The 24,893-nt window shown below is 40.0% G+C and overlaps 2 protein-coding genes across 2 annotated transcripts in view; one reads left to right on the forward strand and one right to left on the reverse strand.

The window, feature by feature from the left end:
• LOC307041909 (troponin I, slow skeletal muscle-like) overlaps window positions 1-10,987 on the reverse strand; it is a 117,388-nt gene extending 106,401 nt beyond the window's left edge. Inside the window, exon 1 of the mRNA XM_079685494.1 lies at window positions 10,984-10,987. The gene's annotated coding sequence lies outside the window, so the exon portion shown is untranslated. The remainder of the gene's footprint in view (window positions 1-10,983) is intronic.
• Window positions 10,988-15,484: 4,497 nt separating this feature from the next.
• On the forward strand, window positions 15,485-22,508 carry tmpob (thymopoietin b). Its single transcript, XM_079679918.1, has 6 exons — window positions 15,485-16,178; window positions 16,297-16,414; window positions 17,216-17,380; window positions 17,467-17,570; window positions 19,076-19,182; window positions 20,679-22,508. The coding sequence occupies exons 1-6, from the start codon at window positions 15,945-15,947 to the stop codon at window positions 21,061-21,063; spliced, it is 1,113 nt and encodes a 370-aa protein (XP_079536044.1). The 5' UTR covers window positions 15,485-15,944; the 3' UTR covers window positions 21,064-22,508.
• The last annotated feature ends 2,385 nt before the right edge of the window (window positions 22,509-24,893 follow it).

Here is a 24,893-nt window from a genome sequence, read left to right on the forward strand (position 1 = left end):
TTTTACTTATTAAAGCAGCCTTTGCAAGTGTCTGCGCACTTTGGGGGCCGTTCCACACTTGTTTGTTTGTTTTTCTGTTGTTATCAGGATTACGGAAAAACAACTGGCCTCATTTGCATGAAACTTGTTTGAAAGGTGAAACGAGGCGAAAGCCCATACATTTTGGAGGGGATAACATGGCAGATTCATGTATACGTTTTAAACAGCCTTGAAAGAGGTCTGCGCTTTCCAAGTGCCCCTCTACTAACACTTAACGCTTGTAAAAACATATTTGTTTGCTGTCTGGCTTAAAGCCACCAGAATAACAACCGAGAATTTAATATTTAAATGAGTTAGCATTAGAGGTTCTGGTTGTGGTATTCTTTGTATATTTGGGCAAATCCAATAAGCTGTTTCCCCATTACCACACAACTTAGCTATCTGTAGCTTCATACCGTACAGACTCTCGTGAATGTGGCATCAGTATTCTTATATTGGTATTGTACAATATGAGAAGTTCTTGTCCCAATTGTTCCATCCAAAATAATTCTGATTCTTTATTTTATACCAATAATTATCAGTAAATGCTTAAAACTCTTAAATGACACTTGGAAGAAAAGGAATGACGTTAGAGGTCAGCTGTGACCGAGGTTGAGTCCACCAATTGGATCCAGGTGTTCTTGGGCAGGATACCGGACCCCAAATTGCTCCCGATGGCATGGCCAACAGTGTGTGAGTGTTTGAATGTTTATTTCTCCTGATGATGTAGCCATTGCCTCTCTATGAGCGTATGTGAATAGGTTACATGACATGTGTTGTAAAAGCGCTTCAACGGGATGTAGAAGACTAAAAAAAGTTATATAATTTGCAGTCTATTTATCATTTTCTTAAAAGGAGCTGGTGGAGAGAGACCAAAACAGAGCTTAATAAAACGTGACTCCTAATGGATGCTAACATAGCTCCGCTGGACGTGTGTAAAACAATAAAAGATGTTGAAAGATGTATTTGAATAGCTCCACAGATGTAGATTTCTGTTCCCAATCAGGACTTTTCATGTAAGAGCACACCAGCTCTCTTCTACAGTAATGAACCACAGCGAGAGCAGTCCTGTGCTGTTTAGAAGTGTGTGTATGTGCGTGTGTGTGTGTGTGTGTGTGTGTGGGCGGGCATACCTGAGGTTGCTGAGCCTCGGCCTTCTCCTCAACATTAATAAGGACTTCCTTCCTACCAGACAGAGTCAAACACCTGATCACTTACCAAGTATGACATGCCCACGCATCCCTCAGAGCTGGCAGCCTTCAGCCGCTAATAAGGATCGGCCTGTGTTCTTTAGCTGCCCATCAATCAAAATGTTCACATGCCGGACATCCATACACAAATCATGTTTTCTCTTCGTACTCCACCCCTAATGTGTGAGAGCGTGTTTATGTGTAAGCTTAGCGTTACATATCATGGGTGGCGACTATATCCAGGGAGACAGAGCAAGAAATAATCCCACTTATACACACACCACTTTAAAAAAAAGAAATACATATTTTTCTCCAATAGCAATAAAGTTTGGCTTCTTTTTAAAAGATGTCGAGCCAAGACACACCATGTGAAATGTGCATTTTCATGATGTGCATAACTTCTTATTTTTCCTCCAAATATCAGGTTTTTCAAATGTTTTTTTCTGTAATTGAATTAGAGTGCCTAGTCAAAACTGACTCAAAAACACATAATCAGCCCAGATGCTGTCAAAGTATCACCTGGCCAAAGCAACAGAACAGAAAATTGTCTTATTCACGGAGTTTAAGATTGACACTATAATCAGAATTATTCTAAAGAGTCTCTCAACTATACAAGGATACGATTATCACTTTTCTCGAGATATTAGATTAGGGATATGTGATATCTCGAATGTGTGGGCCAGACATGCTGGCTGTCATGAATCGGGTGTGTTCAGATTAGTGTTACATGGCTCATATTCGCTCGACATGCCACACAAGAACGTTATGTTTCAGCAATAAGAGCTACTTTAATCCTTTTTTGCTCAGCAAAGCTAACGGGGAACAAGATCTCCTTCAAAGTAAATAAAAACCTACCGTCCTTCACTCCTTCAGCCAGGGAGTTGAATCTCAACATAAATGATTGGCTCCGATATAGTTATTACAGACCTTTTTTTATTAATATTTTAGTGTCATCTGGTTTTCATGTTCTGAACACATCAGAAAAACATCAATAAATGCAGTTATTTTGTTTTATTTTTGTGATGTGATGAGAACATTTATGTTATGGTTGGACATATAAAGCATACAATTATTTGGCCTCCTAATGTCTCATTTTGATGTTGACGTAACTGTTGTTTCCTAACAGAAGGGTGGTGTACATTTAGCCTCTTATTTTAAGGTAACAGTACATTAAGTTAACCATTGTACTAAGATTCCTTTTTTCTCTGTGATAATGTTTTTGGCCCGGTCATTGCTGTTGCTAATGTTTGAGTTGTTGCTTAATATTCAGTTTGTCTTGTATTTATTTCACACACTTCTACTGTTTTGTATTCTCTGTTTGTTATCGTTAAAGAAAATGCTCTCGTAAAGGAGTACACCCCCCCCCCCCCATTTCCACCATTGGGGTACGTGCAGCTCAGGAAGTAGAGCTCAGTTATAGTAAGGTGGGTGTTTTGAATCTACCTTCTACATGGTCAAGGTCATTGAGATCAAAAATAGCTGTTTTGGACAAAGTTTATTACCAAATTAATAATTATGATAATTATTTGTTATTATATTGTTCTATAATATAATGTAGACATACTTTATCTGACGTTTGGTTTGGTTTGCAAAACTTCCTTACACTAATAAAACTGACCATCTTCTTCACCTATGAGCATTGAGCAATCAAATCAAACAGCAAAAGAGAAACTTTATTAACTTTCTCCAGCGAGGAACCTCCCTGTCCGGAGAGACCTGGGCATGTCGTCACTTTGGAAAGCATTACAGACGACAAATATGTCACATCATTTCTGAGGAATGAATTTAAAATCATTCCCTTAAGCTGCCTGAACGTTCCTTTTTGCCCCACAGGTACATGCTCCTTTTACGTTCAATCTAAAACCACAAAACTCACTATCAAAGTATACCAAAACAAATCTTTTTTTTCCATAATGCACTTTATTTTTGAATATCCCTCTGTGTGGGTTTTCCACAGTACAAGTATGAACAAATTCAGGCCCGGCTGTTGTACGGGGCTAAGGTCCTCAGCTCTGTTTGATTAGGGCTACACACAGGAGGTCCACTGCACGCTGTTTTCTTTACCTGGGCCCATAACTCTTAAAAACACACAAACACTTGGGTTGTAAATGACCTGTTCATCACACAGTGACAGGAGAGGTGATTCTGGACTCTTGGTGGGCCAGGTGTGCAGATCAGGACAGCCCTGCCGTGCCAAGACCTGTTGGCATGGCGACGCGGGACCGTGGAAAGTTCTGGGATCTGTCGCTGCTGGCAGGCCCGAGCTCCTGAACGGGACTGGTGTTGGCTTTGCCTCCAGCTGTTTCTTTACAGACATGCTCAACGCCAGCAACAGCCGGGGGCCAAGATCAGCCCAGCGAGTCTGGCCACACACAGGCCACTCACACACACACACACACACACACACACCCACACGCACATATACACATGCACATACACCCCCACAGTTATACAAGCCTACACAAACAAACACACAAGCATTTTCTGAAATAAGCTTGTCTCTGCCAGAGCAACAAGATGCAACAGACCTTTTCACACATTTCATATTCCCCTATCATTATTATTTAATGTACTTTTGATGTACAGCATATACTAGTTGTTTATCCATTCTTTAATAAGTCATATGTTTGTATTGCTAATAATCCTAATAATTATACTTTTTAGTGCCGCTGTCTTCCAGGTTTGACATTCCTTTTTCTAAAATATATGTTATTATCGCATCTTTCTGCAGATTGTGTTTTTGTTCTTCAATAGATTTTCATAGTTTAGATAAAATATTCATTGTTATTGTATCAACTTTTTTTTGTAGTTCAAACGCACCTCATAACTTGGTACTAAGTGCTTTTAATCACAGTTCAACTGACGTACTTTTTCCTGTTTAGTTTGTTTTTTCTTGCTGTGGGGTGTTTGCTAGTAATCAGACTAAATTGACATTTATTTGCACTGAATCACTGAAATAATCTTGGCCAGCGATTCAAAGTTGTTGAACCAGCTGAACTGTGTGCTGCTGTGAAAATATAATCTTATCTATGATTACATAATGAACAAAAAGCTTCTTTGTGTACAACTGCTTTAAAAAAGACCGACTATCATAAACACATTAGTAGCTTGGAATTATACATTTAAACAGCGTGCCAATCAGCTTGCCAACAGCACTGAAACCTTTCTTGGACAAACACTTTACAGGTGTTACTTTTTCCTGTGAAAAAATATACAAAACATACCCTTCCAGTTCTTAGCTAATTATAATGTGACAATGTAATACACAGTGCAGGAATGTTCCCGCTGCAGCTCAGAACTATCAATGGTGCTTGAAAGTTTTGATTGAGGAACCTTTGAAGGTGGTGTCAGTGAATAATCGCTCCGTTGAAACGGCCCAACCACAGAAAAATAAACTTGCCATCTTTTGTTTTCTTTGTGCGGTGGAAGGTTATTCATTGAGTCAAGAGAAATGGGGGAGAATTCTTTCATGGCTTTTGTTCGGTAATTCATTATGTTCAGGAACGGGAAAGTGGCTGCGGAAATTAAAATGTATTGAAATCTATTTCAGTGGTAAAGTTGGCCATGCTTCGCAGAGAGTCTGGCTCTTTTTTTACCTTGCACAGTGAGTTTTGGTCAATGAGGAGGTGAGCTGCTTTTGTGGCTTTCATTGGAGGGAGAACGTGTAGGTTTGTGGCCGGTAGAAACCTGCAGTGAGAGGAACTTGGAAAGTTATAGACTGACCATTCATGTTTTAAAATGAAAACATTGTGATCTTTATTCCTGTGGATAAGTGGCCAAATAATGTCCAGCAGGGCATCACATTGACTGCCAATCTGACTGGATCATCATGGAGTTTGACAGCACACAATTAAAGGCATCAGTAATACAAAATGAAGATTTGAGGGGAACAATGTAACTATAAATACTTAATAAAGGAATAAGATATTTTGTGTTTCACTATAGTGCCCATACTGCATTGCAGCTACAGTTTTTTGTTTTGAGTGAGTGACCCAAAATGTAATATTATCAACAGGAATCGTATGAATTATCATCATGATGTCACCATTTTTTTGTTTAAACATTACCATTCTTGTCAATTGAGTTATATTGTGAAACCCCTAATTGCACCCTTAATTGTCAGTTCTGACTCAAGGAATCTAATTAATGTGGTTTTCGATCAACCCAGAAACCGCCTTTTCTACAAGCCCTTAACTTAAACAGTATCATCAACTCCAAATGCAGTTTTAAGAGTTATTCCTGCAAGTTGATTTACAACAACCTGTATGGTTGCATTAATGTCATTCACGCTTGTTACCATGTTCATGGAAACTTTTCTGTCCCTTTTTTTTTCTGGCTCTGACATAGGAAGGTGACGTGGCCACTTTGAAACCCACCTGCAAAGCTTTTTTTGGCCCAGAGCCGTGGATCAACCAGACCTTTTTAGTTCTCTGAAAAAATGTAGACAGCTATTCAGAGGTCTGAAACCACACTAATTTAGCAGGTTCTAATTTTGGTCAAATACTATGTACTTAAATTAGTTAACAAAAGGAAATGCCTAGCTAAATTGCGGTGACCTCTGCAGGTATTCCTAATGTACAATTACTTATTTTCCCCCATGTGTTGTGTCACCAGCAGGTTTCAGGAAGTTTACATTAAAGCTCTGTCCAGCAGCTCCATAGCCTGCTGAGATGAAGTACGACCTGACTGACTGAAAGACTTCCTTTCCGCTGTCCCCCTCTCCGGGCACCGAGTGGGTGGATATGGTTAGCAGCAGTCATAACAAGCATTTTTCAAAATGAGTTTCATCTGATGACAACCTCGGACATATTGAATACTCGACAGTGTTTTCCTGTCCAAGTCTCTGTAGATGTTGTCCAACAAAGACGTAGCTCTCCTGTATAGATGGAGGAAATAAATGTATATCTTTTTAGGAAATGGAGCAGACATCCAGGACAATAATGTCTTCAGCATCTTGCACACAGCTGGACATGCAAGGCTTCCTCTAGCTGCTACAGAAATGTTCTCTGAATTGACCTCGAGTCATTATGCTGTCACTTCAATTTCAATCTCCACAAGGCGTTATATGCCTTAATGCATGTGGTTACTAAACGTATTGCATTACCAGAGTGTGTCCATCAACTCGCAAAGCTTCTCCAATTAACTAATTTCCATTTACTGTCTACTGCTGATGTTGTTGGTAGCCGTACGTTTTTGCTTTTCATATCCGTGGTGACTGCCAGCACTTATCCAACCCACCCATCTGGTCTCATTTTGACACCCAAGGTTGCCATCTTGTAAGTAAAAAAAAAAAAGTAAGAGCTATAGAGAGGTGACAACAGTTTTCCCTCCTAGCTTACCTCCCTGCACCACACTGAGTCTGACAAGCTGCTGAAAAATAGGACCGGGTCACATTTCAGCCTCTAAAGAATGTGCAGGGGCTGTGAGTAACCCTGTGGTCTGCGTCGGCATGTTTGGTCTGGCTCTTCATAATATCATGTAGTGTGCCATTGAGGGCCGAGGGCATGAGCACCAAAGAGAAATGCCCAGGGCGTTCGTACTTTGGACCAAAATGCAGGCCAAATCCTAATAGTAGCACTGTAATCAGTCTTCCCTCTAATATTAGCACCATGGCTTTTTTCTCAGGGGTGGCGGTTGGTGTGATTGGCTCTGTGCATCCTGTGTGACCTTAAATTCAGTCATGTGGCTTTTATAAAGCACCTCTTGGCATAAACAGCATTGAGCACATTAATAAAGTTCAACATTTACCTGAAGATAATGATACCAATGATTTCAAAAACATCCTTCATTTCAATTGTAAACCTCTTCAACAACGTGGGTTACTAAATTGATCCGTTATGCTTCTCGGCATGTCAGATGTATTAACTTTTGCCACATGGTTTTCTCATTGAAGTCAGGAACTCTCATGGAAATGGTTTCTCCTTTATCAGAACCAGAAGTCTTGGCGATGGTTGACTGAAGCAGGCAGAGTCCAGTTACACAAAAGAAAAAAAGTACAGGTTCCAAAAGGACTGGACATGAACTTAAAGATAACTTGGTCAATGCACTTCAAATAATGGTTGATATTTAATATCACCCCCACTGGCATTTGTCGCACCACTCGCACTGCCTGGTTTCCTTCTACTATCACACCTGTGCTGAATCTGCAGGAAATCTCAACCAAAAAGAGAGGAGTTTTTCAATTAAACCAGAAGCCGATATCTGATCAATCAAGCCACCCAGTATGCGCTCTCACTGTGAATTAAAATTAAAATTGATATCCCCAGCAGGGCCAATATTTTTTGTTCTGCCACTAAATGTCGGCGATTTATCATTCAAACATCCCAGGGTTTTGTGTAGGTACTTTTGGACCTCAGGTTCAGTGGGTTTGATGCTCAGCCAGGTACAATATCGAATCCATGCCAAGAGTCCAAGCTGTGAACGCTTGTCTGAGAGTTACCGTAAATCCTTCTGCTCGCACCGCTAAGAAGCTCAGAAAGCCACAGCCCTGCTATTTGCCACCCCTGTGGTCCTTACAGGTAGCCACTGAGACTCCCCAAATCATGATCTGCGTGTATAGGGGAGCAAAGCAGGAACAGAGCTCAATGGATAAAGGACTACCTGTTGCCCCTTATTTTCCTCAGTGGATAAGGACTGGGCTGTCAGTTTTCCTCTGTGTTGATTAATAAGGCTCTTTATTGGATATGATACTGATGATTAATGGCATATTATCTTGAATGTGTTGCCCCTCTGATAAAAATACTGCTAAAGGTTAAACCTGATATCTGTGGCTGTTGATCCTTAAATGAATTGAATGTGATTTACACACAATATCTCACTGTAGAAAATAATATTTTATTATTGTTCTAATGTCTAATTTGGTTTATGTAATTTAATTCCATATTATTCATTGTCTTTGAATTTATAAAAATCATGCAAAAAAATGCCCACAACATGCATACAACCTTTTGAATTCTAACCATGGTAATTTAATTGTAATTCGTATTATATTTTCAACAATTTACTGATAAAGGTCAAATCATATCAATCACAGCCTCATGTGAACCATGGTTATTGAGATTATCCATCCTGATAGATTACACTTGCAAATCAACACGAATTAGCATAGTTCCAGTAAACATGATTATGTTCTCAATTTAGACATCTTTTTTCAGATGGAAAATGGTCCGTCAGAAGGTGAAGTCCAACACTGCCCCCACCAGGAGTTCCCAGCAGGGATCCGGGATCACACATCAAGGTCTGTCGCTGGCCCTCGACCCCTGCAGAGGCCTCTGTGACGGGGAGGAGCCCAGGTTGAGTGGGCCGGAGGAGACAACACACCATAGCTGTGTGCAACTGCACAGTGAGTCCTTTCGCCCGCTGCCATGCTGTAGCTGACCGCAGGATTGTAGTGTTTACTTAAGAGCCGGTGCATAAGAGAAAGACGGACCACCGGCAGTCACCACCCGCCGGGTCCTGGGCAGGACCTGGGGCTCATCTTTGTTGGAAATGGCTCTGGAACCTGCCACCTCCCACCGGGTTGGCCTATATTTAGCAACAAACTGAAAAAGCTCTTCATTCTTAAAAAGCTGTTTAGGTTTCCATTGAATTGGGGGTTCAGAGGAGGACGGGTAGAGATGCTGTGGTCTGAGAGGTGCTTCTCTTTGCCCTGGACTCACCTGTACAACATATTTATGTTAACAACTCACCTAGGATGGACACAGGCCTTTTTTTTTTTCCAAGGAAAATGAATGTGGTATAATAAGAAAATGAATCCTTGGAAATCCAACAAAAGACACTGTTATCATTACAGCTAACCAACTGCGTATATATAAACACATGTGAGCACTCCCTTTCTTAGACTATTTAGTCTAGTTTGTTAAACCTGCTATGGTGCATATTCACGTCATATTTACTCATGCAACAACTCTTAAGTCCAGACTCGCAACACAAACAGACAAAGTAAATATACTTTATTATACTTTATATTCTGCATATTTATGAAAAAAAGATTAACATTGAAAATAAGTTACATGAAGCAAAACTATCAAATTTAGAAATGAATAATTAAATATAGCGAAATTGTCGATGATCCTACTTTCTTTTTACCATAACATAAGATTGCTGTCCTATTTCCCGGTGTCTGCTTTCTAGATTTCCTAAAACTCTTTTTTGTACTGGTCTGAATGTTAAATACTTGACTATTTTTCATCATTTGCTAAAGAAATCCTAATGAAAGTGGCAATTTGCTGAGTCTGACTTTTTCTGTTTGCGTGCTGTTCTCTTCCCCACTTCTCCACGTCTCATTGAACTCGAGAGGAGGGCAAATCCAAGACAGGACATGCGTATTACATGTTTTCATTTGCCCTCATATATGCCTGAATAGTGAAACAATCCCTCTTTTCATGCCCATGGTCTCATTCAGTGGGTGGCGAGTGCACCACTATGATTGAGGATGAGGGAGCTGGGTGATTTTTTCCAAGGTGAGCACCTCATGGGAGATGACTGCTCGCTGCCATTAGTTTAAGTGCAGGAGTGTCAGTTAACCCGACACTGGCACCAGCAATACTTAATGCCAGATGGAGGGAGCTGTCCTTGAAGTCGTAACAAGCAGGCGCAGAGAAACAAGCCTTTATTCAGTGTGAGAGAACATAGAAAAAATTGATAACTTAGCAAGGTTACCACAAAGTGTACGTTAAATCCCACATAGGAAAGGGAGGGATAAAGGAGATTGAAGGGGGTGGAGAGGGGCAAAAGTCCAAAGTGGATAAAAACACAGTTTAGATGTTGCTGACTGTAATTTTTGATTGCGTTCGAAATACGCAGGAATATAAAACAAAGCAGCGGTTGTCATGCTAAAGCTGCTTAAGAGGTGTCAAATTATTGTACCTCAGCTGGATACATCGGTGTTGGAAGCCAGGGGGGGAGAAAAGAGCCAAACCCAGCAAACTTTGGCACATTTGTCCTTCACCGCTGGCACGGATGAGCCACGCTGTGAGGCTTCAGAGCATCGATAGACCCCCGGCGTTTTACTACCCAAAACTATGAGCTGCTACACGAGCCGAACCTTCAACACTACCTCCTGGAACGACAGTAAACATGACGACAAGTGCTTTTTCCACATTGTGAGCCTCCTCGTCCACTGACCAAAAGGTTCTGATGTAGGTCCAGCCTAAGAGCGGTCCATTCAGGCTTGCGAGACACTATAAGGCCTAAAAGTTTCAATTTTCAAGATTGAATAAATAAGATTATATCAGCTTGAAGTACCAGGTTTTTGGGGAATGTATCCTGGCTGCAGTAGAGACGGAGCTGAGAGCTATTACTTAAAATAACTCAACACCAAGACCTCAGAAGGACCAGTAAGGAAATTACAAACACAGTCATGTCAGTCTATGGAAGCACCTCACACAAAGGTCCCCAAAGAGCTTTCTTTTTGTCAGCTTTTATAAAAATCCATTCCCTTTTCTTTTTTGATACCTAATTGAAAATTGAGCTTGAATCCTGCCAACGATTGCAATAAAATGCTGAATGCACTGAGCTGTTGGCACGTCCCCTGACCTGGCACTTTTACCTGAGTGCTGCTGAGTCTCTGTTGATTGTCTACTTCTGCTTCATTAGGGTACGGTTGATGCTGACGCTCCCTAACAGTGACTCCTCGCTTGAGTGAGGGTCCTGTGAGCTCATACACCCGACTAAGAGAGGAAACAGTCGATGGGCATGGCGGTGTCACAATCGACACATCACTGGAGGCTTTTGAGAAGTTGTTGGCTCTTCCCATACTGGTCCGGTACCAGTGTTCAGCCATGCGGACAGAAAAACTAAGCAGAGGCAGGTCTGTTGAGAGCTTCAGCCAAGTTAAGCACGGAAATATTTCTTTCCTGTTAACTCAAGAGTCTGGCAGTCACCTGTGTGAGGTTGCCCTCTCTTATAGTCGCCACTGGCCATTCGGTTCACTCGTGTCAGACGCGTTGAGAAAGGCCAACTTGGTGATGAAACATGAGCAGGTTTTTGAAATTGTACAGAGTTTAGCATTTTGACCCTGTGTTGCACTGCGTATCATTGTAGAAAGTGTTCTGTTTGCAGGTTGTGTTGGCTCAAATAAATTCCCCTTTGTTGATGAAGTGTAGAGTTACAATGAGTTGCTGAAGGCGCTGTCATGGAGGAGCCAGGTCTGCATTCAAACAGTGGATACATTTCTGTTTGGGCAAGGCTTGTGATTGTGTTTGGCGCACAGTAGCTCAATAGCACAAGCTCTACTTTGAATTGCAAATTGGAAATATTTATTTTCTTCCACTTGGGGGCAACAGAAACAAGCTGAAAAAAACATTAACGTCACCTTGTAATGTTTATCTGGGGAACTTGTCAGCTGACATTGGATTGTTTATTTTTCCAGTATGCATTTCTGGACAGTTTCTGATGAATTGTGGTGCACTATTCCCCCTATTTCTAACTACTGTGGGAAATATCTGGCTCTTCAGCTGCTCAATGCTCTACTTTGCTAACTTTGATTTGTGTTGTTTGGTGTTAAACTGAAAGGTGTTTTGCCCTATGACAGGTAACCCCAAAAAAAAGATGCCAAACACAAGTTTGATCCATTGTGAGTATTAAAATAATTGATGACATCCGCTTCAACTATCCACACAGGGTGAAGGATCTCCTGAAGTGAGAGGGGGATAATGTGTTTTAGTGCATTTGCAGAAGAGGCACTTTCTGTCAGTGCATTACTTTTTTAAGAGATGGATCGCCTACATTAAGTTTTCCCCCCAATGTTCCAACATGGCGTCCCAGTGGTGCCTCACTGTGGAGCCTTAACAGAGATTCCTCATTCACTACCTGAAAGTTCACACACAGTAATTTTTGCCTTAAGTTCAGTGAGGACATGAGCAAGAAAGGCTCTGTACTGTCTCAATGGCCAAATAAAACGGGAAAAGCCCAAATCATAATAGTAATGCAAATATATGGAGGAGTACTTATGATACAAACAGGCAAGCGGCCAAATGGGCATCAACAAGGGCCAGAGAGGGAGTCTCATTTTTCCTTCTGACAGAAATGTCTACAACTAAGCTTGTGTCCTTTTGGTAGAGTTTGGATTGTCAACAGATGAAAATATACTGTGTGTGAGCACTACTGGATGGCTGTTTCGAGGCCAGGACACACAAATCTCAGCTCCTTTTGATTTACACAGCTCCCACTTCCTGCATCCTACCCTCCCTTTTGTACAGGAAACTGCCCAGGATTTGATCTTAATTAGTTTGGCACTGCGTAATAACATATTCTGAGGATTGGAGATTGTTTTAATAGATTAGTGCAGGAAAACACACCTTTTCTTAGTTTTGGATGGCACAACAAAATACTTTGGTTATGTAAAAACTCTAAATGTGGATCTTGTCACACTAAATGTAATGAAAATAAATTAAATATATAGCGGAGTGTTTAGTTATAATGTAAATCTGGACCATGCAACAGATGTGTGGCCATAAGATGATCATACGATGTGCTGAAATGTCATAACTAGGTATAACTAAGTACGTGTTTTGTTGTGTCAGTGGAATTGGATCAGACATCCTCTGGGTGGTAAAGGTTGACTTTTCCTAAGCTACTTCTGCGGTTGGCTCAATTGGGATTTACAAATGTTTGAAATCCAAGATAAACTTTACTAAGGAGTCTGTGTTCAACATTTGTCTAAGTGATCAAGAAACACTTTTTGAACATGGATGTTTTAGTTTGAGATGTGCAGTCTTTTCCAAAAACTTACCATTTAACGGCTCAATCCAACTTCCTTTAAGCAACTGGACTTGAATTTCTCCGTAACTTGCTTTTTGCCTTTCCCCTGCCAGTTGGTTCATTTGTTCCCTAGACTTATTTTACAATCATCCGTCAAGAAATGTCGTTGATTATGCTGACCGGTCAACGTCAGGTAGAGCGGTTCCATTTAAAATGAACTCATTCTGAAAACGTGAATGTTGACGATTAAAGAACGGGCTTTGATCATTTTTCAGAGGCCATGACTGTTATGCTTAAAGAGGCACTCTCTATGATTCTTGGCCCGTGCCTTATTTTCTGTATAAATTACATACAAAGAAAGCTTAAGAGGTGTTTCTCAAGGGCTCAATTTTTTTTATGCTTACACTCCATTGGCAAATACACTATGGAAAAGCTGAACTATACTTGAAGTGCTGTATTTTAGTGTGGTTTGGAGCCGAGGTGGGGATCAATTGCTTGGTTTCTGCAGCAGCATCCCAGAAAGCCCCAGAGAGGCAGGTCTGAAGGACAGGTGGGGAGCCACACAGTGCCACCTCAAACCGCTGTCCCCACGGTGGGAAGGGGGGGCTCCACCGCAGAGTTAGAGGCCTGAGACAGGCAGGAGGTCAAACACTGCCATGTCTGTGTGCGAGTGTGTAGGGCTGCAACTTTAGAATATTTTCATTATTGAATCATCGGTCAATTATGTGCTTCTATTTATCATTTAATATTTTATTACTGACTAAAAGGTATAACGTTTTTCAAATATGTCAAAAAAAGGGACTGGAAGAAAGGGATTATTGTGCGTCTTCTGTTCTTGATTTTACTTTTACTTCTCGTACTGTAACATATGATTGTGTAGGTATCAAGATGCGCCCAGAACAAAGTTGAAAACATATGGTCATCGTGCAGATGCCATTGTGTCTCCTCAACTTTATACTCTAAAACAAGAAAAAACGTTTTTGAAAAATCCAATAAAACTTGACCCATATTTCTTTTGAAAAGTGTGGCTCATGCTGCCCTCTTCTGTAAAGGGAGGGAAACTTCGTCTAAATAGCTCAACATTGATTCACTACCGCATGATGTTATATTAAAAAAAATCCTTGGTTATTACTCATTAACTACTAAAACGTTCATCAGTCTCCTTGGGAATTTTTTCTAATCAACAACAACATTTACAAAACTTTAAGGGCTTTTCTTAAATCAATCTGTAACAGCAGAAATGAATGGATTGTATGCTAAATCCAGTTTAAACAGTACAAAGTTACACATAACTGAATGTAGGAGGTGGATTTCAAAAGATTGGACAGGATTGACAGGAATGTTTAACAACACTGCATAACCCACAAAAGATATATTTATATATATATACATAAAATAATAGGAAAAATCATTTGGTAGAACTTTACCTGAAAGCAATTCATCAATTCACAACATATTTTGCCCATGAAATGACTTGGTATACCTGCATGAAGTGATGATTTGAGGGACGGCTTTTGATAATGTGTAAAACAGCAGTCAGTGTTTCCCATACATTGATTTATTTGTGGCGGACCGCCACAATTAAATATCGTCCGCCACAAATGGATCTCATAAAAAAGAAAATATTATTATTATTAAAAAATATATATTATTATTATTTATTTATTTTGGTGGTCTAATGGATAGTGAGGTGGGCTGATGATCAAATGGAACATCACTACTAGTGTGCCCTTGAGCAAGGCACTTAGCCCTCGGTTACTCCAGGGAGAATGTCCCTGTAATTGGTCATTGTAAATCGGTTTGGAATAAGGTGTCTGCTAAATGCCTAAATTGTAAATTATATTTTTGGGAGAATAAACCCCACAGTTCCTCAACTCCGGTGTGTTTCACTAATTAACAACGCAACACAGAGCAACAAGAACGTTGGGGGGGGGGGGGGGGGGGGGGGGGTTGTGCGGTGCGGTGCCGTGCCCCCACAAATAGAATCAAATTATGTGGGAAACACTGGCAGTACATAATAACATTCATTGAAGGGGCTTGTAATTTGTTTGTCTTACAACAGATAGTTGAACATAAACCAACACGTGTTGACTCTTAACACACCCACCCTCCCTACTACACAGTCAAAAGTATGACAAAAAGTTTAAGAAGGGAAATAATAAAAGGTTAACAGTCATAATGGACAAAAAACTACACAAGGACTGTCGAAAAATGCTTTTATGATGTGAAAAGGTGACTAGATGATGTTGAGTTTAAACACATTTGGTTGAAAATTGCAATTGTAATCTAAGAAATGCACTGAAACCAACTATATAACTCTTGCTACAAACATGCTACACAGGTGGAACTCCTGTTAGCAACCACTACAATCTAACCACTATTAGCATTGTTCTGTCGTCACTCAATGCTACTCAAATAAATAATGTTCATTTTGATTTGTCTACTTCTTAAAAACACTAACGCCAGTTAAGTCAAACACTCATGTAAATAGCGTATGCGGGATTTAACAATGGATGTATAACGCCCATTGTAAACACACGGCCTGCTGCCGTTTCTTTGTGGCCTTCCCAATCATAGCCAGCCAATCAGAGCGCAGCTTGCTGACACCTCTCGTCCAATAGCAGGGCTGGTTGTTGTTGTTGGGGCCCTGTTGAGACCGCGGACAGACCGAGCACAAGTGGACCGGTTTCAAGCTAAGCTAATTCAATCAAATTTGGGCTTTTTTTGTTTTGATAGTTTGCATTTGTCCCGTTTGCGGCACATGCTCGGATCAGATTGAAAAATACCAAAGCTATTTGTTCCTATAACAGCCAGCAGGCTAACACTTAAACCCGGTATTTACTTTGTAAGCCGCTTCTGTGCTAGCGAGCTAAATTGGCGCCAGTCGGGTGTTTGACATCAGCGCGTTTCAGTCACGTTTCCCGGTGTTGTTGTTTGTAGCCGCTAAAGTGAACTGAGCTAGTTTCCGTTTAGGCGCAAACTGCAGAAAAGACAAAAGCGCACCACGATAGATTAAAAATAAAAAAGTTAAGCATGGCTGAATTCCTGGAAGATCCGTCGGTCCTCACGAAGGATAAGCTGAAGAATGAGCTCACAGCAAACAATGTGGCACTTCCCAGCGGAGAGCATAAGAAAGAGGTGTACGTGCAGCTGTATCTGAAGAACCTAACGGTGCTCAACGATAAGAAGAGCCCGCCTGTAGACACCTTCTCCAGCGATGAAGAGTTGCCCACTCCCGTGGTGTCCAACAAAAGTCGATCTGGAAGAGTAGGTTTTATTTAATTGTTCTGTTAATTCACGTATTAAATGTGAAGTGGTGCTGAATGATGGGACACGTTTAAGTTATGAGTTGATGAATGATATACAACTTAAACCTTTCTTTCAGAAAGCTACAAAAAAGACAGACAAGCCTCGCTCAGAGGAAGCAGAGGTGTCAGATCTCACAGATGAAGATTTAAAACAACAGCTGGCCAAACATGGTGTGGAAACAGGACCCATTGTTGGTGAGTTCATGGAGCCCCATCTCAGTCTTTTGTGGAACAAAAACGTTTCCAATAAGGGATAAAGGATTAGATTTCAGTTTTGTTTTTTTAAATACAAAGGCATGAAATAAGTAATATATTTATTTATCATCATTATGTTTTTACCACTTTTGAAATCAAAGTAACAAAGCAATTAATTTAAAGTAAACTTAAAATGAGTGCATCTAACTTTGTGTAGACATGTTTTTAGTCTTAAATTAAGTTACAATCACTCATTTAAGTAAACGCTACATTCCTATTTTCACCAACAGATTTTGACTTGAAGCTTTTTCAGACATTTGACCAGCTGTATTCCAAACACAGTTATTAGATGATGTTAAAAAAAAAATGTTTTAACTGTAGATTTTTAAGGCTAGGTATATCCTTATATATAAAATGTGGAAAATGCTTGATTTTGCAACATTATCTGGTGTGTAATCTACATCATTGCTTATGTAAACCATTCTATAAGTGTTTATAAGAACAGCTGGCCAAATAAGTGACAACATGCAGAGATATCTTTGGGCATAAAGACATTGTTTAAAGTTACATTTTCCACAATTGCATTTGTAGTTAATATTTAGATATGAGGAAAACTGCTTTGAGGCTCTTGGTTTTTAATTTGGTTACCTGGAAAAATGCTTGAATTACACTTTTAAAAAGCTGTACGAACACTTATGCAAGTTATCAGACTTAATAACTCAATTGAACCAAATTACATCAAATCCATCAATGTATTGCATGTTATTCATTCCTGATTGTCCCCTCCTCCCCGTCATACAGCCACCACCCGTAAGCTGTATGAGAAGAAGCTGCAGAAGGTTTTGGAGCAGCCTCCAGCCGAGCCTGCAGCTCCTGCAGAGGTCACAGAGGTCACAGCTCTCCCCAAGGTCGACAGTAACCAGAACGGAAACACAAACTCTGACCACTACAGTGACAAGGAAGATGGTAAGCTGAGCTCTGACAAAGCTTAACGCATGTTGTTTATTCACTTAAACTTTGTTTGTTTGTTTAAACATTACGTGTGTTTTCAGAGGAGATTGCTGAACCAGAGCCCGTTCCCGTGGTGGAGAAGGCTCTGAGGAGCCGAGGGAAAACTCCAGTTACGTCCAGAACCAGCAGCAGACGACTCACTAAGGTGAGACATTTAACCATTTCCAATCCTAGAAATAGATATCCATACTTTCTCTTGGAATAAAATCACACTGTACATTTATCTATTCAGTTTAATATGTAATATTCCATCTGTCACATACTTATGTATATATAATACCTTGCTTTATATCTTGTTATTGTTAATTTGTAAATTCAACATATATATTTTCTACTTTCTTGTTTATTTATTGTCTTTTTAATTTGTATTGTACAATTAGGGGTGGGCGATATAACGATATATATCGTCGAGACGATATTAGGTCTCAATGATATGCCTTTTATGAGATATCATATCTATGGTGATAGTGCACCAGGGTAGGATTTTCATGGTGGTCTGGCCGTGAAGCCCCGAAAATAATTGTACGTCCTACGGCCTCCATGGCCTGCGTGCCCCTGATAGTGTTAAAATCTCGAAGTTGCTTTAAAAGCGTCAGAACAGTGGTTTCTGAACTGCATTATGCTGCGTTCACAACGGACGCGATGCGAATATTCTCACCCCCGCTGGAGTTTCACCGCGGCTGTCAGCTGTGTTTACTCCTGTCATTCAAACAAGACGCGCTGGAGAGGGGGCGGAGCTTATTTCCATGTAAATACTGTGGTGGAAACCAACTACGACAAAATTAACCTATTTTACCGTGATTTAATTGTAATACACGTTTCAAAATGATGCCAAAGTAACTAAATACTGATAACGGTTAATAAAAACCAAGCTGTCTAGTCAGGATTCAGACAGTATTGCACTTCATTTATTGTCTTGGTTGATTCTGTTGGCTTATATTTTATTTTATCAATAAGGTATTTATATTGTTTTTCCCTTTTGAAACAGATGTTCGGTTATGCTAAAGACTTTGATTGCACTTCAAGTCTAAAGTTTACATTTTAATTGTTTGGCACTGACTTTCCCTCATTGATGTTTTATGTTTAACTTAGTTATGTTTTACTCTCCTTTTCATGTTTATCGATGTTACATCACTGCTAGTGCTACCTAAAACAGAAAGTGAATTTTTATACTGAGAAACTGTGCCTTGAATATTTTTATTTTATTTAGCAAGAGAGTGCACTTTACTTGGTGAAGAAACCAGTGTTAAAGTTTGTTGTGTAGGGTGTAGGCCTACCTACTTGAACACTGAGGAAGCCATATCAAAATTCCTGTTGAATTGTTCATTCAGGGAATCATTGCAGAATTAAAACCAGCTTGAAATGGTATTTTGGTCTGTTACTCCTTTTTATTTTTGTTTGTTACCTTGTAGGTGGTTGTACTGTTAAGTTACTTAAAAAATAACCATAATAACCGACATGAAAAAATATCGTGATACAGCTTGAAAAATATCGTGATATTATATTTTTCAATATCGCCCACCCCTATGTACAATGCCATTTCTTTTTATGCTGCTGCAACGCAAACATTTCCCACATTTTGATCAATTAAGTTCTTATCTTATCCCGCTCTTGTATTTTTGCTTTGATTTAACACTGCCTTTCTAACAGGTGGTGGTGGTGGAGGAAATTCTTACAGAGGAAACCCCGAAGAAGGCCAGCGAGAGTGTGGTGGAAGATATCCTCGCCAATGAAATAAGCACACCAACAGCCTTGAGGTAACGGATGTGAATCATTTCCTGCAAATTAATAACCCAAATATAATCTGGAAAGTTGAACATAAAAAAGATCATTGACAACACAAGTTTGGTTATTAAATAATATATTATTTTAAATTATGAATCAAGGTTCACTTAGTTTTTCCAAGAGCTTTCAATTCAATTTCACACCCTTACTTTGTACATTTTAAAAGGCATCTTTCATGGAGAAATGGCAGTTCATGCTTTTTTCAGCAACTCAAATATGAAGACTTTGGTGCCTTTCTCTGCTTTACTCATTAAACTCAGTATGTTTTGGTTTTGCAAAACAAATCCTCAACTTGGGCTTTTAGAAACAGGGATGGAAGTTTTCCCACAATTGTTTTCTGACATTTTCTTTGGCGTATTATTTGATAACGAACCTAGTTCTTGGTCAGGGGGTCCGCGGCGTCTTAAAAAGTATTAAAAGTTGATAAATCAATTTAGCGGAAATGAAGGCTATTAAAAAGTATTAAACGGCATTTTCCAAGGTATCACATTTTGTAGCTTGTTTTCAATAAGTATATAAATTGTCCAAAGAGGTTGTATTCTACAGTCTGCCTGAATGTAATCATTGCGTAGGTGTGTAGTGTGATTCTGTGTAGTTTATTTATGGCATCCTGTTGGATCTGACGTCATCTGAACAGGACATTGCACGCTCACTGCTTGATAGTGTGCGAAGCTCCGTTTACGCCGGTTGTTAAACAACATCGTTATGGGGAAATGCAAGTTTGCGTCCAAATGGTTGGAAGATAAGGAGGAAGGACAATCAATACTGTATATACAGGGTTCCTACGGTCATTAAAAACCTGGAAAAGTCATGGAAATGCAAATTCCAGGCCCTGGAAAAGTTATGGAAAACAAAATTGTTCAACTTTGGTTACATTTCCATGGACAAGTCATGGAAATGTAACCAAAGTTTCTTCAAACATAATTTATATTTTAGCTAATCGCCGAAATAGTAATACTATAATGATAATAAATACTGTATGGTATAGCAATGAAACGTAAAATGGCATTTAACTGTCGAGGTATTTTGCTGGCGAGAGATTTTTACAATCACGCCCTCTAGTCGACAGTGGCTTTAGTCTGTAGGAGCTAGTAAGCCTACTATTTGATTTGTTTTAGATCGGCACAACTTGTTTCATATGCAGACCTTATTTTCCAGCTTACCATGTTAAAATAAAAAAAAATCAGTAGTACTGTGGAGAAAGAGTATTTTTTTTTGGTCATGGAAAATTAGGTAAAGGTCCTGGAGAAGTCATTGAAAATCATTGGTCAAAAAGTGTATGAACCCTGTATAATATAGTCAATGTGAGGTAAAACTCAAAGTGGCGATGAGGTCTTAAAATGTATGGCAAGGGTCTTAAAAGGGATTACATTGACTTCAGGACTCCTGCATATACCCTGAATTAAAAGCTCCAGATGGTCTACTCTTGTGTCTCGCCTATAAGGTTGATTTTCTTTCCCCCGCTCAGTGCGACCTGCAGGCGTCCGATCCGAGGGGCAGCTGGGCGGCCATTGCAGCCCAGTGACTACTGGCTGGATGAGTCCCGTGTGAAGCGCAGCGTCCACTCTGATACCCGCTCTTTCTCCGAGTCTTTCTCCAGAGGGGGCAGCTCCGTCTCTTCGAGCAAAGCTCCAGCCCAAGCAGGCTTCCTCTCCATCTTGTTCAAGCTCCTGCTCCTTGTGGTGGTGGCTGCTCCTCTCTTCTATGTCTACCAGAACCTGGATGCAGACAACATCAACGCCCTCAAAGTTCTCCTGAACAGCGTCGTCGTCCCCCTTCAGGGCGCTGTGAAGAACGCAGCCCGCTACCTGGGCCTCGGCAGCAGCAGCGCCCCCGAGATCGCCGGCAAGTAAAGACGCAGTCTCTCATCTCTCTCTCCCCCCCCCCCCCCCCCCTCCTCCCTCCCCCCCCTCCACCACCAGCTCCCTGCCACACACAGCACTTGGCTCACCTTCTCTTTACCCACATGTTTTTGGACAGATGTTACAGATTGAATTGTAGCCATGAACGTTCTCCTCTCTGGACCGCAGCTTCCCTCACACCACAAGAGGATCACAGTAGCTTCTGGATAACACTGTTTTGTGGCAGTCAGAAGAGACTCATTTAATGTTGTTTTTAATCTGTGAATTGTTTGTGTCTATGTGCGTATTTAACCCTTGTATGTAGAAGAACAGGTGCAGGATGTTGAGGCCAGTTTATCCATGCATGGTTGTAGTCTATGAAGGTCATACTGTAGTTTCTAACTCTTTGTGCCAGGCTTTTTTCTGACTGTGAAGTGCCTGGACACTCTTAGCACGTCCCAGTTTAAGCACAAAGCAGTGCTACTACTTAACCAGAATGTTTTTGTGTTTCCAGAGGAATTTCAACACTTTCTCTGTAGCTATACAGTTAGGTAGAGTGATTTATTATTTCAATGGTGCTCAGATCAATTCAGCTCAACGTTTTATTTTGTATTTTGTATGTGGTCCTTGCTGGGAGGAGACTCGGAGTAATCAGGTCCCATCACTGCATGGGGAAAATCTGCCCAAGTCCAGGTTAAGATATAAAAGTGATCAGTGGCTGAACACAGCTTTTATCGTTGTAAACGGGGCTCTTTTTAATTAGGAAAAAAAAGGACTTTCTGATCTCTCCGTATTGTTATCATGATTATTTACTTTCACTTTCAACATTCGAATCAAGTTCTTAACGAAACAGCGTTTTGATTATTGATCATGTAATACTTATTTGACATTTCTTCCTGAGGGAAACTGAAGTTGCTGTGTGTGAATTATGATTTGTGAATTTCCAGCCCTGCCAGTGTGCTGATTTGAGTTTACATGCTTGTGGTTTTAGTGCTTTGCTTTCTTTGACAGATTTCTGATCCTTCAGTCCTTTACGCAGGACTGGCTGTTGCCGTGCACCACATAGCCCACCTCACTCTGCATGTGTCAAATGATGGTAGAGAAGACGCATGGAGAAAGTCACTCCTTTTGGGACAGGGGGGGGGGGGGGGGGGGGGTCAACGGAGGTGATGATGGGCGTGGAAAGATTTCCGGGGCATCTTTGTTTCTATTTTGATATTTTTCTAAAATGGCGTGTTGAATTTTTTTATAGCATATTTTAAGGTAACATTTGAAAGCAATAGGAAAAACATGAATGTGATACTGAATTTTAATTTTGCTGACTTAACGAGTGATTAATTATCAGGCAGCTCCCACAATGGACAGAAACAACTAGGGTTATGTGGTTAAGGATTTTTAATCATGATATTATGATATTGTAAGCAGTGTATCATAAAATAAACGTGGCTGTTACCAGATATATTGTTCTGTGTGTTTAAGGGCCGTCGGGGACGCACCAGTGATTTAAAATGTGTCTTTCAAAATATGTATATATGTATACAACGCTGCGAAACATTTTCCAAAGCAATCCATACTTTCAGGTAATTTTTTAAATGTTATATTTAAAGTTTACACAAATGTCATTCTTCACAAATTAAATAGGGGTTATGTAAAGATGTGTCTTAAAGTGAAAATAACACATGCCATCTCAATTAAGTTTTTTAATCCGTTAATTAACCCTTTAAAAAAAAGCAGCAGCACAGACATCGTCTTAAACTACTTGGGATGATTTACCGTAAGTAATGTTTCAGATCACCTTTCCTTACTGTGCTATATTTTATTCTATTCTTCTGACCTCCTTCCATGTAAGGATGTGTTGCGTGACAGCTTGACCGAGCAGATCCGCAGCCCCCCCTCCCCCCCCGCTGTTCACCCTGTCGGGGTCCGAGGGGCAACGCCAACATTTAACCTATATGTTTAAAGTGGAATTTTCCAAATCCAAACAGCTCTAATTGTTTAATCTTTTAGTTTCACACATTTCAGTTTTTCAGTGCACACTAGTGTCTCCAGTCGAGTGATTCCTCCAGGTGCTGAGAGAAGAAGACCTGCTCCTTTTCTTAATGTGAATGTGACAGACCCCCATTTTCTTTCTATCGAATACTGATATGAACGTAGCCGTGGGGCGGACTTCACCCACTCCTCCTTAGTAAAGTCCTCGATGCTTCAAGTGACCTTAAACGACCTGGGTCATATATATAGCATGAATGTTTTGAGCTAGTGCATTTTTAAAACTGTTAACTAGTCATTTAGAATAGCCTTTAAAAGACATACTTAGGTCATTGGTTACCGAGTTGAGACCCAAATAAATATGTTATTTGTATGTGTTGGCAGTTTCTGAGTGCAACACATTCAATCACCAACTTCAATTGCCTGAATGATTTTAAATGAGTCCTAAGGTACTTTTCATATTCTGAGGTTAACAACATGACCGGATTGTCATCAAACACTAATAGCCATTATGTATTCAATGCAAGGTTTGACCAATATCTCAGTGTTGCTGCAGAGTTGGTCAGGTGTTTGTTCTACAGTTCTCTCTGCAGTGGTTGTGCTCTAACTTAGATTCTCCCCCTGCTGGCTCAGTGGTGTCTGTGCTTCACTCAGAACTGCAGCCCGGCAGCCAGGGTCCTCGAGGCGCTCAGATTTAAGGGTAAAGAGTAAATGACTGAAACCTTTCATCCCTCCCTAAAATCCATCAGTTCTGGAGGAGTTTGTTTTTAGGTAAGAACACAATAAATGCACACTCAAGAGAACCTTTGAGTCCTGACATGTTGGTGAAAAATAATAAGTGATGGCCTATTTCTTAAATTCCAAAGTTGTATGAAATGGGATAAATATTCCCAAAATATTTTTGTTTTTAATAATGTATTGTTTTACAATGCATAATTTAGAGCAGGGGTGTCAAACTCAATTTCATCTCGGGCCACATCAGCATTATGGTTGCACTCAAAGGGCCGGTTGTGACTTTAAGACTATATAAAAATACATATATAAATATTTAATATATATAAAATAATTTATTATATTACAATATTTCCACTACGTCTGAAAGAAGAAGTCTAGGGAAAATAATTGCAAGTCTCTTCAGTGAGAATGTCACAATATGATTTTCAAAGAAAAGCCACATTCTGAAAAAGAAAAGAAAAAGTGACATTTTGAAAAAGAGAAGTGAATAAAAAGTAATTTTGGAGAAAAAGGCTAATTCTAATTTTTTTAAAAAGGCATATTTTGACAAAAAAAGTCAAATTCTGAGAAAAAGTCCAATTTGAGATGCATTGTGGGACATGTAGTTTATGGGCAACGCTTCTGTAAAGTAGCATGTAACCTTATAATAAACATATTATATTCTTTGCAAGCTCTTGTGGGGCCACATCAAATGAAGCCGGATTTGGCCCCCGGGCCTTGAGTTTGACACCCCTGATTTAGAGGAATGGAATCATACACAAAAACTTGAAAACTAGAAAAGTAATAGCATCCCTTTTTACATTTGATGTTTGAGGCTCCACTGTAGACTTTGTTTCAGTATTATTGACTTAGATCCCAAATTTCTATATTTTGTGTTTCTGCGTGCGCCCACTTCCCCGCAGTCCTTTTTATACAGATTGGCGGGGAGCCAGCGAATGAGTAACAATTGGCACATGCTTTCATTTTAAAAGAACAATGGGATTCATCTTTTTAATAACACTGATACAAACATTTCTGCTGTTAATAACACAGCATGAAAGTAGATTCTCTTAAGAACAAATGTAAGAACGGACTTAAGATAGAACTGCTGAATGAGGCCCAATCAGTATGAAAAAAATAAA

This window comes from Notothenia rossii, assembly GCF_949606895.1.
Source record: "Notothenia rossii genome assembly, chromosome: 5".
Taxonomy (NCBI): domain Eukaryota; kingdom Metazoa; phylum Chordata; class Actinopteri; order Perciformes; family Nototheniidae; genus Notothenia; species Notothenia rossii.

Bases quoted from the DNA above. Each gene is read 5' to 3' on its own strand.
- tmpob (XM_079679918.1), top strand. From the start codon at position 15,945: ATGGCTGAATTCCTGGAAGATCCGTCGGTCCTCACGAAGGATAAGCTG. The intron at 17,381-17,466 runs GTAAGCTGAGCT...GTGTGTTTTCAG, and splicing joins CTACAGTGACAAGGAAGATG to AGGAGATTGCTGAACCAGAG. The intron at 17,571-19,075 runs GTGAGACATTTA...CCTTTCTAACAG, and splicing joins GCAGCAGACGACTCACTAAG to GTGGTGGTGGTGGAGGAAAT.